Raw genomic sequence first — 19,709 nt, forward strand, 5'->3', positions numbered from 1 at the left:
ATTCCGACTCTTTTTATCGCCGTGCACACGAGGTCTGTTTTCTGCAAGCGTTTTAATATTCCCCGTCTTCGGACGTAGCAGCAGCAATTCTGTCCCTTCGAGGATGCCGTCGACGTCGCTTGGCGTAGGTCAGCCGGAGGAGGCGTGCGCCGGTCGCATCTCCCGCACAATGTCAGGCAGTCGGGGAGCAGCGCAGTAAAACGGCGTAAAAAACCCCACGGTGTTCTGAGTGACAATGTCGCCGGTGGACAGCTCGCCACGCCGATAGCTGCCCCGCTGATTTGCGCAGCGAGCGACGCGCGGGGGTCCGGTGGTGCATCGACGGCCTCGCCGCGTCCGGTTTGTCCTACAGCGCGCGCGCGCCGACGCGGACGGGCGGACAGGCCTCGCGCCGCACCGGCACCTCGCGAGCACCGGCAGCGGCTCCGGTCCGCCTCGAGGCCCAGGCCATGCGGAAGGACGTGCGGATCCTGCTGGTGGGGGAGCGTGAGTAGCCGTTTGACGTCCCCTTGCCGTCGCCCCCTGGCAGAGGAGCGGGGGAGCCTGTTGATCTGACCGCTGTGCAGAACAGCTCGGGCTCGGACAGTCGGGAGGATATGTATGGTGGCGGTGGTGGTTGTCTTTGAGGGGGGTCAACTAGGCTGACTGTCGTGTAACGCGTAGCTGTGCGTCTGTACGTGTGTGCATGCCAGCGTGAAACCGAGCCTGCAGTTGCGTAGCCGAGGGGTCGGGATGTGTGGGACACTGCTCGGTTCTCACGATGGGGGTGTCCCGATATTGACAGGACGGTTTGGACAGTCTGTACAAACTGTGTCTTCCTGACTTGTTTGTTTATCTATTTATCTATCTATCGATCAGTGTAACCCACACGACAGAGTATATGCACACATTAACCACCCAATAAATACATCTATTATAGATAATTTTGTTATTGTAACACATTATTAATTGGATGCTACTGACATATAAGTGTTACGTGCATGTGCAAATGCGTGACGCTTTGAAGCACGCTTAATGCAGACCTGTGTGGTGTATTATTGTTATTATGGAGAATGCACGTCCAAAGTAATTGTATTGGAGAACGTGGATCTCCTAGGGAAAAACAATTAACCAGAAAACACCTACGATCATTACCGCAATAATAACAGTGATCAGTAATTATAACCATCGTAGAGTGAGCTGTGTTTGTACGGATCGTGCAGATGGGATGTAGCTGCATTTTCAGTGACCATCGGCCGTGAAAGCTATCGCGATACAGTAGTTTTGGTTTTGCAGCAGGTGTCTGTCAGCCCTGCAGGTTTTGCTGATCGTAGTCAACCTTTGCAATGTATGCAAGATAAGACCACTTGTGCTGTTGCTCAACCCAGAGCCAAACGGGGACGGTGTGATATTGTTGTGGGTCCGACATACCAAGAGTAATCCTAAAGAGTGCAGTCTCTCCCTGCTGATGGGTGACACCGCTTTCATCAATTTACCTGCATGCATTTATCCGTGGATGACAGCTTCATACCAAACGAGGTGCAGCTGTGATTGTATTACCTGACTCACATATGTCTCCCTATATAGTGAGCACCCCTCCTCCCGCCCCCACAGGCTGGCTGTTATAATCTAAGATCTCACTTAATCTAATCAGTCTCAAGCGGAGTTATGTACAGGTGTTTCAAGGCCCTTCAGTGTTGTTTGAGGAGACCAGCAGCAGCCAGACCCTCAGGGAGGAGCCAAACTAGGCAGGTTGGAGACTCCTGCTCCTGGGCTAAAGGCTCGGCTTGGCTCTCTAACCCCCGTGGCCAGGCACTGCACCGATCCTCCCTAAACTCCGTTCTTCCACTCTGGAGCTGAACCAGGGCCTGTTTTCCACGCTGGAGCCGGAGCGACTCCCTAGCAGCCATATGGGCACCGATGCCCAGAGTGCCCTCTGCTTCCTGTCAGTCAGTTTGGCTGGAAAGCATTTACCAAGCAATTTAATTAAATTACAGTAATCCACTTGCGGAGGCAGCAGTAGCAGAGCAGGGGGCTGGGAGAGTCGCCAGGACATTCTGTGCTTCGGGGGGGTCTGAGTGCTGCCTGCCAGGGGCACGGGGGTCCCGTACACAGAGCAGCCCCCGAGTCCCACAGTCAGCTGCTTACGTGTTCCTCTCTTCTGCTTTCCGCCTGTGCCAAAACGAAAAAACGAAGAGTTGATTCGTGGATCCCCTTCGTGATGATTTTATTTAAAGTTTAAAAATTTAAAGTGAGTTTCTGACGCCTTGTTGTTTGCCCGGCCTCTGTCTGTGAACTCGGGACTATTTTTATCCATTGTACTTTGGCGGTCGTGCTCAGTGGCCTACATTTCTGGCTGTCAGAGCTGGCGGTGAGAGTCACCAGGCCCTGGTGCTTTGCATGTCGGTGTGGCTGTGCTTTGCTGTAAAACCTGCTCCCCCAGATTCAGGCAGACTCTACTTGGGGCTTTAAAGGGCAAACATCCTGTCGCTGTGTTTCCTCCTCTTGGGCCCTGTCTGGGAGGGGCACTCCTGTGTGCGGTTGGATGGTGGGAGCAGGCTCAGGGGGGCTTTCTTTCTTGAATGTTTTGTGCAGTGGGGTGGGGGGGTTCAGGCAGGACTGTGCAATGTTGGGGTCCCTACCCGTGTTGGGAGTGCTGGACTTGGCGCTCTCTGTCACACACACAGACGTCTGGCTGTGAGCAGAGGGGCCTGACGAGCCTGCTTGCTCTGCACAGAGAGACGGGCCCGGAGCCAGAGCAGCTCCCACACAGCACAGAAGTGGATCAGAAGCTGAAGTGCAGCACTATCCCGGCCCCTGACCCCCCATCAGACGGCTGCCCACATTCAGGACTCTCAAATGCAGTTAAAACATTTTGCATAGATATTAAACCAGGGGGGTCCAGCCGTGGCATAGCTTTTCGGGGGTGTTGCTGAGGCCGCTGCCATTGTTTCCGTCATACTCTCTGCTTTCTGTCTTTATTATTATAATCATTATGATTTCATTTTTTTTCAGCCAAAGTGGGGAAGACTTCCCTGATCATGTCCCTGGTCAGCGAGGAATTCCCCGATGAGGTAAGCTTTCCCCCCCGCAGTCTACTCAGAGTCCTCGCTTCTGTTTGTACGGTTAACATGATTATTGAAATAGGTTTTAAAATGGCCGTTATAAATCCAAGATCTTTTAATTATTTTATGGATGATTGTTTTTAAAACAATTTTAAAATGAATCTTAACTGTTTTTAAAGATTTAGTTGTTTTTAAATCACTAATTGTATAGGGGTTTTTTGGTTTAGTTTTGTTATATTTTTTTGTCAAATACATTGTCCGTTTTGGATTTATTTTTAAATGCATTGGACCTTTTTTGTTTGTTTTTTATTTTTACCTTTTTAATTGTTTCTTTATTTTGTCCAATGCATTTTCAGTTATTTTCAATGTATTTGACTTTTATGTTGGTGAGCAGTTTTGCTTTAATCACGTTTGTTTGGTTGTTTTGTGCACATGTTTATTTGAAGTTAATTATTTTGTTTTTCGTTAAATCACAAAGATTTTAGAAAATTTTAAGTGATTTTAAGAATTGATTTTAAAAGTTTTTAATCATAAGTATTAAAAATTTGAATTGTTTTTATATGTAAATGTAAAATACTACACACAATAAAACAGCATTTTAAAACCTAAACCTATCCAGCTGTCTGTCGAGCCGTCGGTCTCATTGTCTAGGCCAGTCCTTACTGTTGTCCAAGCTGCTGTCCGGTGGTCACTTTGTTTATCCTTTATTTCGCTCCCCCAGGTCCCCATGCGTGCCGAGGAGATCACCATCCCAGCAGACGTGACTCCGGAAAGGGTCCCCACGCACATAGTGGACTACTCGGGTATGGCAGACCCCAGCTCCCAGCGCCCAAGGCTCACCAGGGCGACTTCTGTGTCCATTTCAATTTAATTAGAAAGAAAAATAATAATAAAGCATCATTCCTCTGGGCAGAGTGTGAGAGGCGCTGCGGGGGGGCTGTCTCAGCGCTGTCTCTGTTACCAGAGTGTGCATCTGTGTCTTTTCCCTCTTTATTCTCTCGCTGGGTCCCGCGCTGCTGAAGGAACGCAGGCGGTGTCTATTTATAGCCCCGCTCAGATCTGTGGCTGTCGGGGAACGGCGGCGCTGTTTTTACTTTTGTCCTGTTGTTTTGCAGAAGCGGAGCAGTCAGACGAGCAGCTGTACCAAGAGATCTCGAAGGTGGGATTGCGGTTTGTTACTTCTGTTAGTTTATGATGTCGTTTTAGGTCAAGCGGTTAATTTTGCAAGTGTGTTAACTTTATTTTTGTATTTCACAGGCGAATGTGATCTGCATCGTGTATTCAGTCAACAATAAGAACTCCATTGAGCAGGTGAGGCTGTTGAAATGTGGTGGTGTCCCCTCTGCGCTCGGCCGTGGCTGTTGAGTCGCGCTGGCGTTGGGTTAGAAGCAGTGAGAGACGGGTGTCAGCCTGGTTCTGTTTATTATTATTGTTTGTTGTTTTTATTTATTTGTTAGCGACACCCATACCTCAGTTTTCACAACAAATGCTCTCAGTAAACACAGACGACAGTGATCGGCGTGCTAGCTGTTCCCGTGGTTAGCTGCTCTGACCCCTGCTCTAACACTGCGTCTGTTTCCCGCAGGTGACGAGCCGGTGGATTCCTCTGATCAACGACCGGATGGACAAGGACAGCCGGTGAGTGAGCCGGCATCGTGGCACTGGACAGAGCCTTGTGTGGGGGGGTAACCCACGCCAACACTTGAGCGGTTGTGGATGGTGGGTGGCAGCGGTGGCCCCCGGGGGTGTTAGGGTCCTCCTGCTAACTGTACTGCGGTCTTCCCCCCCGCAGAGTGCCGCTCATCCTGGTGGGCAACAAGTCCGACCTGGTGGAGCACAGCAGCATGGAGACCATCCTGCCCATCATGAACCAGTACACCGAGATCGAGACCTGCGTGGAGGTGAGTGCCCCCCCAGGGCCATAGGGGTTTGGTTCAGGGCACGTTTCCTTCAGCTAATTAAGAGCTTGGGTGCCATGGCAAGCAGGAGACTCTGCTTTGATCAGTCTGGCTGATGTGTAGCAGGACCGGGCCTGGTCTCCAGTAACCAGGTTCCACATGACAGACGGACACCTGCCAGAGGGGGATGTATTAAGGCGGCCACGTACATACAAACATACATACACTACTTTATCCTGCAGAATTTATGTTTTCTGTTTCCATTAATTTATTGCCATTTTGCAGCCCTTCACCCAGATCAAACTTTTCCCTTTTTTCCCCTCTTTCTGCTTTATTTTTCTCTTTCTCTTTCACCTTCCCGTCTTTCTCCCTCCCTCTGTAGTGTTCGGCAAAAAACCTGAAGAACATCTCAGAGCTGTTCTACTATGCACAGAAGGCGGTGCTACACCCCACTGGGCCCCTGTACTGCCCAGAGGAGAAGGAGGTGCGTTAAATACCGTGTCACGGTGTCCCCCCTGTCCTGTGGACGATGGGTAGCAGGTCTTTAAGAAAAGTAAAAACAAAACGATTGAATTGGATGCTGGTTAACGAAGGGTAAGAGTGTCAAGGTACATGTGGGTTTAGTTCTCTCTGTGATCGACTGTTTTCTCCTTCTCTCTCTCTCTCTCTCTCTGTCTCTTAGATGAAGCCTGCCTGTGTTAAAGCCCTGACTCGTATTTTCAAAGTGACAGACCTGGACAACGACGGCATTCTCAACGATGCCGAGCTCAACTTCTTCCAGGTAGATCCACAATGCCCCTCCTGCCCTACTCTCCCCTGCACCCTCGGCTCATTTCTCCCCTGAGGGCAACAGAGTCCGTCTTCAGCCCAGTGTGCGTGCAGGCCCGGCCCCCAGCTATCGGCTCTGCCCTTTAAACCCGACCGGAAATTCATTTCTCTGGTCGGCGAGGAGTCCGGGCAAGAGACTTTCTCCGTTGCGCAGGTCTGACTGAGCTGTGTCTCCGGGCTGCTCTCGTTTCAGAGGACCTGCTTCAACACCCCACTGGCCCCGCAGGCCCTGGAGGACGTAAAGAACGTGGTGCGGAAAAACATGAGCGACGGCGTACACGACAACGGCCTGACTCTCAAGGGTAGGCATTGGCCAGGACACGGGGGCGCAGTCTGGGGCTTCAGCTGGCCAGGCGGTCACAGTGGGTCTGTCGGTCGGTCACAGTGGGTCTGTCGGTCAGTCACAGTGGGTCAATTGCAACGAACTCATAGAGTTATTACGGAGCTCTGTACTATTGCTTACTAACTTGTACAGTACTATCTCGGGACCATCCCCAGCTGCGTTAGTGCACATTGCAATGGAAAAAGAGGCGGAGCAGAGTTGGAGACTAGCTGATCCTCAGCTTTAGTACCGTATTAAGGATTAAGTGTGTTGTTATGCTATTAAGCAGGAAGTGAAGTCAGTGAAGAGGCCGGGACTCGCCTCCCCTAGCACATCTGAGCGGTTGTTTTCAGCACATACAGAGCACCGGTGGTGATGCTAATGCGCATTGGCAATGCTAATCGTGTTAAAATGCGAATGGAATTTACACAATATAATGCTATATTTATTTTAGTGCCATAGTCGAAAGTATTTTCTTCAAGACAATATTGTATACGACTATATATTTATGACACAAAATGCATATCTAAAGCTAAACTGCATTTCCCATTGCACTTTTCCCCCCAAACAAGACCCAAATCTATTATCCAGACTAAACATTTAATACGATGGTTGTCTGAGATACTTTAAAGAAAATATTGGATGTAAAGCACAGGTGGAGGTTCGGACCCAGCGCCTCCCACACCGCAGCCCAACACTGCTCCTGTCCAGAGCCACTGCCCTGGCCCAGGCACGGTGTACTAATATACCGGTACTTAATTGGCATGTACACTACTGTTACTGTACTAATATGTCGGCTATAGGCTACATACAGTACACTATATATAGCTTCATATTATGCATATAATATTGCATTGCAATTCCAGCTGTGCAATAATTCCTATAGAGCTTTCAATAGTCTATATTCTCAGTATTTCATAGCATTTAATGAAATCTTGCAGCGGACCATTTTTTTTTTCTTTTTAACTGTGGTGTCAGTTTTATCCATGTACACCAGAGCATTTGCTGCTATTCATATATTACAAATACATTGTCAATGTCAACAACAAAAATGTAAATGTATTTTTTATGTACAAAAATTAATAACAATGTGTGGTTATGAGTAGTTCAGTTACAAAACTGGTCAATATATTGTGATGTTTCACATTTTGTTGCCCTTAGTACAGTACTATCCATAGGTAGTCTGTAGCGGGAGCAGGACTAAGTTAGTCCCGTCTAGAGGGCAGTGCTGTTGTATTCAGAACGAGGTCACTCGCTGTGCTGTGTGTGTGTGGAACGCCATTGGTCGGTATGACAGTGCGTGTCTTTGTGGTCCCGCCCCCAGGCTTCCTGTTCCTGCACACGTTGTTCATTCAGAGGGGGCGGCACGAGACCACGTGGACGGTGCTGCGCCGCTTCGGCTACGACGATGACCTGGAGCTGACGCAGGATTACCTGTTCCCCCCGTGAGTCCCCCATCGCTTGTACACACTGAGGAGAAACAGACATTCTCTTGACGCAGCGACTGTGGCTTCACACGGTTAGCGGTGCCATCGGTGCAGCGTGCCATGCTCACACCCGTCCTGTGCGTTTGCTTTCTCAGGCTGAAGATCCCACCAGACTGCACCACCGAGCTCAACCACAATGCCTACCTCTTCCTGCAGAGCTTGTTTGACAAGCACGACCAGGTACGTGATGGGAGTGACGTCCAGGGGATAAAATTAACTTTTTTGGCCAACAGCCACTGTGTCTGGTAGAAGGAAAAAACTTACCAGCCACTTGGTCTTTTTACCAGCCAAAGGCAAACATCACCAAAAATGCATGAGGGTGCGCAAATGTGTGGTGAACATGTTAAAACGTGGCATTTATTCAGGTAATTAATCAATCACCATAACAAAAGCTAATTGCACAAGGTCTTTGACCAAAACATTGCATTCTATTGAATTATTATAACACTTGCTAGTAGAGACTGTACGGGAGCATCTTTTTCAAATGAATCAATAACATATGCAATAACATGGCAGCTAATTGGGATGTGTATAAACACACTAAACTAACACATGAGATGCGGTGTTATATGGTTACACATTATTGCTCTTCATACTCCTCTTCCTCTTCAGTGCTACTCCCTTCTCTGGGTTTCTGCACGTCATTAAAAGGATAATTGGATTGTCTAGATATTCATAGAGTCACGGTCTGTGGTTGGGTAATAAATATATAATCTCTAGGAATGATGACAGACAGTAACGTCCTTTCCATTGGTCAATATGATGCACGCCAGTAAAGACGCACTGTAAACAAACTGCACGTTTCTCTTCAGCAGCATCTCCGCTACGCAGCAAAACATGCATGTCTCTATTGCAAATAGTTTCCCCATAAATTAATGTTGTAATTGATGAATACTTATCTAACACAACAACTTTGTTAAATTAATATCTATGTAAAAATACATTATTAGAAGACTTATGGAAATGGCATAATAACAGCAGACCTGTCAACTCTCAGACATCTTGTGTCAGACTTGTATCTTGTATTATTGTCTCGACATTATCGCGACTTTTTATTGTCACAATTTCAAATTAACTATAAAGGTTGTGACTGTTTGTTTTATAAAGGAATATTTTGCAATTACAGCTGTTATTGACCGACCAATATGTTTTTCTTTTTCATTTTTTATAAATTTTCATTCAGTTGCTGGTTTAGCAATGTGAGCTGCAATGAAAATGTCTTAACATTAGCGTCCTTGTGGCAATGTTTTGCGGTCACAACATTGAAATACAAAATGTATAAGACCTATCTAGCTCGCTAATTTATGCAGTCTACTTGACTAAACGATTGACTTTTCCTCTCCAAACCACACTCAGACAGCCGCTCTACATTCAGAATCATAACTGTGCATTCGAGTTCCAGCGAATACAAAATAAATAGCAATAGCTGGCTGTGTGTGTATTAATGTGTCTGTTGCGGTCCTCTTTCATTTTCTGTCATATAATTCTGAAACACTTTGATCCAGGTAATTAATTAGTCAGTAATTGACTATGAAAAGTAATTAAAAGTCATTATTTTTCCACATCCTTAACCACCTTATCTCTGCTTCATTGTTCTCCATGAAATATGCCCTCCTGGACCGAAGACTGTCCAGATGCAATATATTTTCAAAAAACATGATATTGCGGTTTGCCAAATCAACTTAACATACCAACACTACAACGTCAACAAATTAATTCGTGTTTTGAAACATACCGACAAATACTCTATCAGAAACTAAAAGTTTAGTTCCTGTACACTTGTTGGCTACCCGCCAAAGTGGCTGGTAAAATTGACAGATTTATCCTCCACTGGCTAAATCTACCTGCCTTTGGCGGGTGGTGGGTGTTAATTGTATTCCCTGGTGACGTCCCTGTGCGTGTCTGTGTGTCCGCACCTGTGCGCCGGCCCTGCTGACCGCCTGTGTGTCTCGGTTTTGCCTCCCAGGACAGGGATTGCGCTCTGTCCCCCGATGAGCTGAAGGACCTGTTCAAAGTCTTCCCCTACATGCCCTGGGGTCCCGACGTCAACAACACCGTCTGCACCAACGACCATGGCTGGATCACCTACCAGGGATACCTGTCGCAGTGGACGTGAGTAATGTCAGCCCTCCCGCCTTTATCACCATCATCATCATCATCATCATCATCATCATAACAATACTGGAGATCGTGTTGCGCAGTCCTGTGACAGTTTGTTGTCCCTCTCCCTCACCTGGCTGCCAGGCTGACAACATACCTGGATGTGCAGCGGTGTCTGGAGTACCTGGGCTACCTGGGATACTCCATCATCTCCGAGCAGGAGTCCCAGGCCGCTGCCATCACAGGTGAGAGCGGGGGGGCGGGACAGGGCAACACAAGTGAGAGCTGGGGGTGTGGGGTGGGCAGCACAGGTGAGAGCTGGGGGGGCGGGGCGGGGCAGTAATGCTGAGAGCTGGTGGGTCGGGGCAGCACAGGTGAGAGCTTTGAGAGGTTTTGATTAGTTTTGTGTTGATCTCTCATGTGATGGGTCTGTCTTCCCCCCCCCCCCCTCTCTCTCTCTCTCTCTCTCTCTCTCTCTCTCTCTCTGTGTCCCCCATTTGTCCATGTGTCCCCTTGTGTTGGTCTGTGCATCTCCCTCAGTGACCCGTGATAAGAAGATCGACCTGCAGAAGAAGCAGACCCAGAGGAACGTGTTCAGGTGTAACGTCATCGGAATGAAGGGCTGTGGAAAGAGCGGCTTCCTGCAGGCCTTCCTGGGCCGCAACCTTATGGTGAGACAAGACGGAGACTCTCACTAAATCGTACTTTTTACCAATTTCGAATAGTTCACAGAGTATGCTTTTTTGTTCTCTTGCAAAATCACTTTCTGCTTTAATATACTGTATTGCTTTGGGTTTTTGTGTGTGTTTGTATGTGGGCATGGTGGATGCCCCGGGATTTTTTGCTGCCCTGAAATTAGTCCAAAAGGCCCTGTGAGAGATTGTTCCCAGGTTTACACTGAACCGTGCTGTGTTTTGGTCCTTACAGAGACAGCGGCAGCTCCGGGAGGATCACCGCTCTTTCTATGCCATCAGCACCACCTACGTGTACGGCCAGGAGAAGTACCTGCTGGTGAGTACAGCCTTGGGGGGTCCCTGTTGCAGCCCTCACCTCCTGTGTGTGAGAGTGAGTGTGTCTGTGGTAGTCCGTGCTCCTGTGCTGACTGGTCCTCCCTCCCCCAGCTGCACGAGGTGTTCACTGAGTCCGAGCTGCTCTCCGAGGCCGACCTGTCGGACGCTGACCTGGCCTGTGACGTGGTCTGCCTGGTGTACGACTCCAGCAACACCCGCTCCTTCGAGTTCTGCGCCAAGGTCTTCAAGGTACCCCCTCACGCTGTCTCTCCGGCTCTCTTAGGGGGGCACAAATTAATTTCACAACAAACGTCCGACCTGTTAACTCTCCCATTTCCTTCTCGTCCGTCTCTCCTCCTCCTCCTCGACGACTGGGCAGCAACACTTCATGGACAGCAAGACCCCCTGCATGATCGTGGCGGCCAAGTCAGACCTGCACGAGGTGAAGCAGCAGTGTAGCGTCTCGCCCCTGGACTTCTGCCGGAAACACAAGATGCCCCCCCCGCAGGCCTTCACCTGCAACACCTTGGAGATCCCCAGCAAGGACATCTACACCAAACTGACCACCATGGCCATGTACCCGTGAGTACCGCCCCCCGGCCCAGTTCTCCAGTTTGCTTGCCTCCCTCTCTACCCTGCATGCTGAATGACCCGGTTTCCCTAGTCTGTGACTTTTTATTTTATTTTATTTTTCCCTCCTGTTGTCTTGATACAGAATGAGGACATTTTGCGGCACCGCGTTAAAAAACAATTACAAAAATGAAGAAAATTCGGTTTGATTTGACCACTTTAAAAAAATAAAAAATAAACACAGGGACCTCTGGGTCAGCAGGGATCGGGTCTCCACAGCCCAAGAACTTCCCTGTCTGCTCCTGGAGCGATCTGCGTCCTTCACCGGCGCCGCCTAAACTGTCAGAGTGTCTGTGCTGTTGGCTGTGGCTTCGCTGGTGGGAGAAAATTGCATGATGCTGGAGCTGACGAGTCGCAGGGCCCTGCCAGTTGACGTCAGCGTGGTGCGGCTCTGAGCTGCTGGGTGACGTCAGCGTGGTGTGGCTCAGCATGGCGCGGCTGTGTGGCCCTCTCGGCTAAGGGGCTGCGGTGATGCCGCTGGTGGGAAGTCCTTTGGAAGTTAAGGCGTTCAGGGATTTTTTTTATTTATCAATGAATTTTGTTTTTATTTTATTCTCCTTTTCTGTTAAACTGTGGTTTCGCTGTGAGTAGAAACTAACTGAAGAAAAACTGAATTCGGGAGAAAACTGGATGAATTGTGTGTTTTTTCAGTCTCTGACATTGCTCCTTATTATAAAAAAGTCCTTTCCAGACTTTCCCTTGGTTTACTTTATTTTTTTTCTGTTCTCCATAATTGGGTAAAATATCCTGCCTTCCAGTAATACACCGATCAGCCATAACATTATGACCACCTGCCTAATATTGTGTAGGTCCCCCTTTTGCCACCAAAACAGCCCTGACCCGTCGAGGCATGGACTCCACTAGACCTCTGAAGGTGTGCTGTGGTATCTGGCACCAAGACGTTAGCAGCAGATCCTTTAAGTCCTGTAAGTTGCGAGGTGGGGCCTCCATGCATAGGACTCGATTGGATTGAGATCTGGGGAATTTGGAGGCCAAGTCAACACCTTGAACTCATGATTCATCAGACCAGGCCACCTTCTTCCATTGCTCCGTGGTCCAGTTCTGATGCTCACGTGCCCATTGTAGGCACTTTCGGCAGTGGACAGGGGTCAGCATGGCCACCCTGACTGGTCTGCGGCTACGCAGCCCCATACGCAACAAACTGCAGTGCACTGTGTGTTCTGACACCTTTCTATCAGAACCAGCATTCACTTTTTCAGCAATTTGAGCTACAGTAGGTTGTCTGTTGGATCGGCCCACACGGGCCGGCCTTCGCTCCCCACCTGCATCAGTGAGCCTTGGCCGCCCATGACCCCATCGCCGGTTCACCGCTTTTCCTTCCTTGGACCACTTTTGATAGTGAACACCCCACAAGAGCTGCAGTTTTGGAGATGCTCTGACCCAGTCGTCTAGCCATCACAATTTGGCCCTTATGCCCTTACGCTTGCCCATTTTTCCTGCTTCTAACACATCAACTTTGAGGACAAAATGTTCACTTGCTGCCTAATATATCCCACCCACTGACAGGTGCCATGATAACAAGATTATCAGTGATATTCACTTCACCTGTCAGTGGTCATAATGTTACAGTTGATTGGTGTATAAGTCATCTGTGTATAAGGCTGGGCGATTGCGTGTCAAGGGTAGGTTTTATTTGATTTCACTTTTTTAATAGTAAGGAGCTTTTTCTGTGTTCGAAAGGAGCCCGAGGGTTGTGTGTATCCGGACTGAGCATCGATGTTTCTCCACGAATCCCATGTCGTCTCTCTGCCTCTGTGCACCCCTTTCCTTCCATCCCGTTCTTCTTCAGTGGGCATGGTCTACAGACGTGTCATTTCCTCTGTCGGGTTGTGCAGGTTCCCGAGGGAGGGGGTTTGTGTGGGGTCATGTTTTGGGGAAGGGGGAGGGTGTATATTTTTGTTTCACACTCTGTTTTCACCTAGGGTTGTGCAGTTCCTCTGTGTTAAAGAATCCAAAGAAACAAACAAACGCAAAGCTCTTCCCAATTGGTCCTCGGGGAAGCAGTGTATTCTGGGTACGGCTGCCATAGGAAGCTGACTTTATTCCCTGTTTCCCCTCCCATGATGGCGTTGCTGGGGTCTTTCTCAGTGGTGCCGGTTTGCAGAACCTGCGATGAAACTCAATCGGGTTGCGGTCGATCGGTGGCCAGGCAGGGCAGGCGGTCGCCCTCGTTTAGGCGAGGGGGCAACTGAGGCTGACCTGCCGCCTGCCCGTGTCTATTACCGCCCACTCCCCGAGCCTCCCCATGGTCAGCGCTGCACAGCTGTAGTGTGGCGCCGCGCTCTCCCCTCCTGCTGCTCGGGGCGGGCTGGGGGATCTGCGGGCGGGTTTTGGGGGTTCCCGGCACAGCTGTGAAATGTCTGGGTAACATCTGGGTCTCACCTGCTCTCCTTCTGTGTGTCTCCGCAGCCACGCCCGGTTACGCTGTATGTGCGCCTGCAACAGGTGCACGTTTTGCCTCTGTCAGAACCTCCTCAACTCAGACTTGCTGCAATCTGTAAAGACCAAGCTCTACACCGCTGTGCTGCACAGGTCTTTACCTTCGCTCCGCCGGTCCCTCTCTCGGGGGCTCGTCTCTCGGCACCCTTAACACTGGTTCTGTCTGTCTTTCTAATTATGCTTTTCTTTCATTTTTCTGTCATCCTCCATTATTATTATTATTATTGTTATTATTGTCAATGCTGTCATTTTTGCACTGCATATCCACTGGCATAGTCTGGCTTTCTGTCCTGCTGCAGTGGGGGGGTGGTGATGTGGGTTGGGGGGGTTCGTGGATCTCGTCTTGCTAGGATAATGCACGCCCCATCACAGCATTGCGGTCGAGTCCTCACTCTAAATCGCTCTTATGAGTCCGTTTGACGCAAAACTAAAAACCTCCATGTGGGGGGGGTACAGCGGGGTGCGATGTCTGAAATAGCCGCACACTACATATTGGAAAGGCATTGTGTGCAAAGGAGTAACATCCAGTGACTGATATTGCTTCATATTCCACATTAAGAGAAGTGTTTTTGGTGTCAGTCGTCTGCTAACTTCATAATAGTAAAAGTGCAGAGAAGATCGCCTCAGGCCCAGTGCCATTTCCATGCAGATTGAGATAGGTCCCCGTGCTCATCAGGACACCAGCTGTAGCTACGCCCCCAACCCCCCCCACCCAAGAGTCTCTCTCTGCCTGTGATGTCACTCGTGGTGGATATGCAGTGTCCCGACACTAACGTAACAGAGACCTGGAAACCTCAGGGAAGTCTGTGCCAACCTGCAGCTCTGCCCCCCCCACCCCATCCCTGTGACCAGGGCCCTGGCATTTAAGGAGCTGCACAAAGCCCCCCCCCACCCCGGTGATATGCTAGTTGAGGGGAAATCTGGAAATTTTGTTTTATACAGGATATAGTTTCACCTTCCAGTTTGAGAAAATTCAGGTTATATTGAAAACTCGGTCCCAATGGGGTTTAAATCCAAGGGCAGGATTCATGTTGTTGGCTGGTGAGGGGGCGATAACACACACGGTTAACACGCGTGTGGTTGTGGGCAGTGTAGGGTGGTCCCCATTGTGGAGAGACTTCAGGGATAAAGAGATTGATAGTCGGGGGAGCGCATGGATCTATTCTGTGATGTTTCCAGCTCTGTGTGTGTGGAGGGGGGAGGGAATCTATGTATTAGTGTGTTTGTTTATTAATTAATTAATTTATTTTAAATGTCGCTTCCACGAGTGCTCAGACCCACAGCCCTGAGATTGCACAAAAAAAGTGAAAAAATGGAAAACCTGAAAAGACTGCACACAGACACCCCTGGAGTGACCCCAGGGGGCTCTGACAGTAGGGTGTTGGGGGCTGCACCCGAATGGAAAACGTGTCTTGGGCCATGGCCGGATGACGTTTCCAGCTCTGGCGATGTCGAAAGGTCACTGCCTGTGCTCAGCGCCTGTTGGTCTGAACATTTGTGACTCATCCACACTTCAATCGTCCACAGATCACTTCCTCTTTTCTGTTTAGTCTTTTTTTTTTTTTTTTTTTCTGATGTTGTTTTCTGAAACCTGTAATCCTTTTGTTTACTCTTTTAATTGTTGTTTTGTTCTGTTGTTTTTGTGTGTGTGTGTCCATATAGATGTTCATTGCCATGCGTGTGGTTTGCTGTGGTTGTGATTGCACTGCATCTCTTTGCCTCCTTTTAACCCGGCCTTGTTCTCCCCCTCCTAACCCTGTGTCTCTGGCTCCTGTCGGCCCTGTGCCTTGGGGGGTTGGTGTGTGGCAGAAGCTCTCTATGTGCTACACTGGCTCCTGTTGAATCAAAGTTTGTACAGTAAATGGCGGTTGGTCTCTTGTCCTGGGCAGTGCCTCGTTCTGAGAAGTAGTGGACTGGGGGTGTGAGAGTGAGTGTGTGAGAGAGTGAGAGGCTTAGTTTGTGGCTGTGTCATTAGCGAATTGGAAATCCTTCATGCCCTGCAGCCTGGGAGGGGCACTGAGAGGCACTGATTTGGTGCAGTTTGCCGAGACTGCCCCTGCAGGCTGTGGGTGGTACGGGATTCACGGGCCAGCTCAGAGACTCGGTGTGGCGGCAGTGTCCGGGGCAATGATGTGTTTTTAATGCCAGGGCGCACAGCTGATGCGTTATGTGGACTTTGTGGTGGCGTTGAGGTACTTTCACTGACTTTCCTTCCATAGTTGCTAAAGGTAGGTTTTTATTTTTCTGTAACATCAGCCTGAGAGTTTCAAGCACTCTGATACAGGACAGCCAGTTTTAAATAAACTACGAAACATGCAGTGCGAGAACGTGGCACAGGTTCACGAGGAACAAGAGTGAGAGTGTCTGAGAGAGTGAAAGATAGAGGGAGACCGAGCCACCACTCATGGAGAAATCTAGTGACCCCCCATGTGTCTGACGGCCTCCTCTGCTCGTGTAGCGGTGAAGCGGGTCTGAGCTCCAGGGCCCAGGAGATGGGCTGCTGTTGGCGCAGAACTGAAGGGCCAGTGGCTTTAGAGACCTCCTTTGAGCGTGTGGAATGGCCCGTCTGTGTCACTAACACTAACGGTGCCTGTCTGGGGGGTGGGGCCTCATCCTCATCCTAATCCTAATTCTAATCTGTCAATATTTTGGGAGGAGAGGAATAGCCCCCGAGCTGACACTGCATCGAGCTGTCCTACACCACACTGACCGCTCCGGGGTGGTCTGGCTTAGAAAAAAGACCCGCCCGCCCAGCCCGGCTCCCAGGGACTCATTTGGTTCTGATGTAGCTGATTACCCTGGTGGACCGTGGGCCTCGGCTTTTGCCACGAGGTGGCGTCGTGCCGGGATTGAACGGCAATCTTTTACAAAACTAACTATTAAAGGGAAGAAATGTATATTGTGGGCAATCCAGTAACAGAAAGAGATCAGTTTCCAGTCGGCGGGGCCTCGGGAGCCCGGTGCTGTCCCTTGCCGCCGCGTGGGAGCTGCTCAGCGTGGTGTATGCATGCCCTGGGGGTTGGGAGGTGTGCGGTGTGGTGTGGTGTGGGGGGCAGGGTGGGGCAGTCCTGTGGTGCGTGCTCTGCTGCGGGCTGGTGTTGTGAACTGCGTCCGTCCTGTGCGTGTGCAAGGTTGGAGGAGCTGTGCGCTGCGCTGCTGGCCGGCGAGGAGGAGGGCAGTTTGGGGCAGCAGGTGCACGCGGTGCGCTCCGTGGAGGAGTCCGTCTACATGGGGTCGTCTCTGGACACCTGCGTGCCGTCCCGTCCCCCGCCCCGGCACAGGTAACTCGCAGGCCGTCTTGGGGCAGGGGGTCCCCGGGCACCCCCTGCTCTCTCTTTGGTTACCTTCTCGGTCTCTCTTTCTCTAGCCCCTCTCTCCCTCTCCCAAGACAGTGTAGGCGTACACTCCCCACACCCCGACCGTCTCACAGTCCGTCTCTGGGGCTTGGGTTTGTTCACAACGACGCACTCCCTGCTCGTGTCTGCTGAGGCGCTCTGTGGTCCGGGCCCTTGTTTATTTGTTCTGTCTTCTGTTCTTCTTCTAACTCACACCCTTCCCCCTTTGTTTGCTTGTTTGTTAATATTTGTGTGCATTATTTTCTGCTCCTGTTCAGTTTATTTTTTGTGTGAGAGTGTGAGACAGCGAGTGCATGTTCATGTTCCATTCACTTCTGTGTTCAGCTGTGTACCCCTCGGTCCTGTGTGTGGTCCGCGTCTGTCCGAGGAGGCGGTTCTGTATCGGCTGGCCAGGCAGGCAGTGCTGTAGTTTGTTTTAGAGTCACGTGAGGTGAGAAGCATCTGGGGTTTTGGTTCAGTTTCCTCCTCTTTGTTTTCGGCCAGTATGAGGAAGTGCACTGAGAGTGTGTGTGAGTGTTTGAGTTTCTGTAATTAACAGTTACTGATATGTTTTCAGGTGTTTTTTGTTTTTGAGGTGAAACACAAAATTGTATAGCAATTTTATTTATCTATTTATTTGTTTGCCTTCGCATCTGTATTTCTAACGCGTTTCCCGCTAAGCTGTCACACTAATTTGTACCCCAGCCCAGGCTCTTGTCCTGGCATCCCTGCCTGCTTGTCTGCTTGTGAACACATCTGCAGTCAGTGCCGGTGTCCCGCTGCCCACGCAAGCCTGCGCCGCTCTCGCGTGTCCCCCCCGGCTTCATTTATCTTGCGTTTCTTTCTCCCTCACAGGTTTTCATGTTTGTTTTGCTCCCCTCCTTTTAGCGTTGTTGTTTTTGTGTTGCCCGAGTGACCGTTGGTACGGGGGTATAACTTTCCCCATGTAAAGTAAATATAAAATACACCTGTGCTGTGCGTGTCCTTTAAATGTTTGCCAACCAGATGGCCCCACCCGGTTTAATCTCATGCCCGTGAAAAGGAACAGATTAAGCCGTGTCAGCAGCCCTATGTTTCTGGGCCAAGCAGTCATGAGACACTGAGCACCAGATCCCTGTTGATGGAGCTCGTTTAGGGTGGGGAAGAAGAAGGAGAAATTAAATTTTTGGAAATGAACTGCAGCTTTGCAGACAAAGCCAGACAATCACCTTATGTATATGACTTTACAGTGGGGACCGAAAAATACATCCCCTGCTGACCGCGCCCTCTTACTCTGCACTATTTAATACTGTTTTGACTGACTGATGTTCCTGTCCCTCCCCCCGCAGGCACGTCACCCAGGCGGACCTGAAGAGCTCCACATTCTGGCTGCGGGCGAGTGTGGGGGCCACCGTGTTTGCCGTGCTGGGCTTCGCCATGTACAGAGCACTGCTCAAACAGCGGTGATCTCGCCATGCAGAACCTAGAGTCAGTTTTGATATCTCCATTAAATTAACCCAATTATGTGTATATAAATATACTCAGAGATCGCTTTGGAGTCTGCAAGAACCTCAACTTTTCACTCGTTTTTATTTAAATGCGCAACAGTTCATTCTGGAGTCTCTCATTAACGTTTGTTGTGTTTAACGGGACTTTGGGCTGATATGATTATAGTCTGGGATTATATATATATTTAAAACAGGAAGAAATGAGAAACCTCCCCTTGTATTGATGGTGGTTTTAGAGGTGCCCCTCTGCTCCAGTCAGGGTGTCCAAACAGGCCCAGTGGGCCCGGAGAGTCTGCACCGGGACACATGGGCCTCCTGGGACTGCAGACCATGTATATAATGTACATAGCAGCAATCTCATCTGGATTGTCTGGGGAATTAGACTAAACGAATTTAACGAATATTGCTCTCTATACAAAGGTCAAACTCTGAGCGATCATGGGAAGCTGCTGCAGCAAAGCCAGGGTGCTTTATGTTTGTCAGGATTATTATTTTGCGCTGCATCTGTATGAAATGTAATTTATTAGGCTGTTTTTGTTTAGTTTTATGACGGTATGTTTGCGTCTCTGCACCTCAAGGCAGAGGACACAAGGATGAGGTGATTATCATTACTGCTCATTATTATTATTATTGATAATAACAATAAAGTGTATCAGTATTACTGGTTATTAACAGGATGGGTGTTCAGCGGGGGTCGGGCAGTAGGGGGTCCGGCAGCAGGTCTCACGCTTTTATTTTTTGCAAAACCTTGTAACCCCTCTCAGCCGGGGCCCTGAGCTCTGTATTAACGGCCTGGTGAAATGAGCCGGGCGCACAATCTGCATGTCTGGCCGCTGCATCACACGCACGTCTCCTACAGAGGGGGATACTGCAGACATTGCACTTTCTTTTTTTTCTTACTGTTATGATTTGTTATTACAGTTTAAAGAATACAAAATCTGTCACAGTTTGTATTAATGATCTTCCTCTCACACACACACCGCCAGCCCCCGGACTGTTTTCTCCGTATTGTGACTTGTTTTTTTGCCCTCAACATTTACAATAAATAACTGTGTGCTGTAGCTTGGTGTTGTTATTTCATCTTCTCTGGCTGAGTTGTCTACAGGGG

The 19,709-nt window shown here is 49.4% G+C and overlaps 1 protein-coding gene across 4 annotated transcripts; it reads left to right on the forward strand.

The window, feature by feature from the left end:
* Positions 1 to 114: 114 nt before the first annotated feature.
* LOC136749720 (mitochondrial Rho GTPase 1-A) lies at positions 115 to 19,662 on the forward strand. 4 transcript variants are annotated; one of them, XM_066704218.1, is made up of 21 exons: positions 115 to 486; positions 2,995 to 3,053; positions 3,766 to 3,847; positions 4,160 to 4,203; positions 4,302 to 4,355; positions 4,630 to 4,682; positions 4,837 to 4,945; positions 5,325 to 5,426; positions 5,625 to 5,723; positions 5,964 to 6,072; positions 7,417 to 7,537; positions 7,675 to 7,759; positions 9,546 to 9,691; positions 9,824 to 9,924; positions 10,220 to 10,350; positions 10,607 to 10,690; positions 10,801 to 10,938; positions 11,069 to 11,271; positions 13,750 to 13,872; positions 16,911 to 17,060; positions 18,443 to 19,662. In XM_066704218.1, exons 1-21 carry the CDS (start codon positions 450 to 452, stop codon positions 18,558 to 18,560), a joined length of 2,148 nt encoding a protein of 715 aa, XP_066560315.1. In that variant the 5' UTR covers positions 115 to 449; the 3' UTR covers positions 18,561 to 19,662. The 4 variants fall into 4 exon arrangements, with proteins under 4 accessions (XP_066560315.1, XP_066560316.1, XP_066560317.1 ...); XM_066704219.1 differs by lacking the exon at positions 16,911 to 17,060; XM_066704220.1 differs by lacking the exons at positions 16,911 to 17,060; positions 18,443 to 19,662 and adding an exon at positions 15,442 to 16,806.
* The last annotated feature ends 47 nt before the right edge of the window (positions 19,663 to 19,709 follow it).

Source organism: Amia ocellicauda, chromosome 5 (genome assembly GCF_036373705.1).
Source record: "Amia ocellicauda isolate fAmiCal2 chromosome 5, fAmiCal2.hap1, whole genome shotgun sequence".
Taxonomy (NCBI): domain Eukaryota; kingdom Metazoa; phylum Chordata; class Actinopteri; order Amiiformes; family Amiidae; genus Amia; species Amia ocellicauda.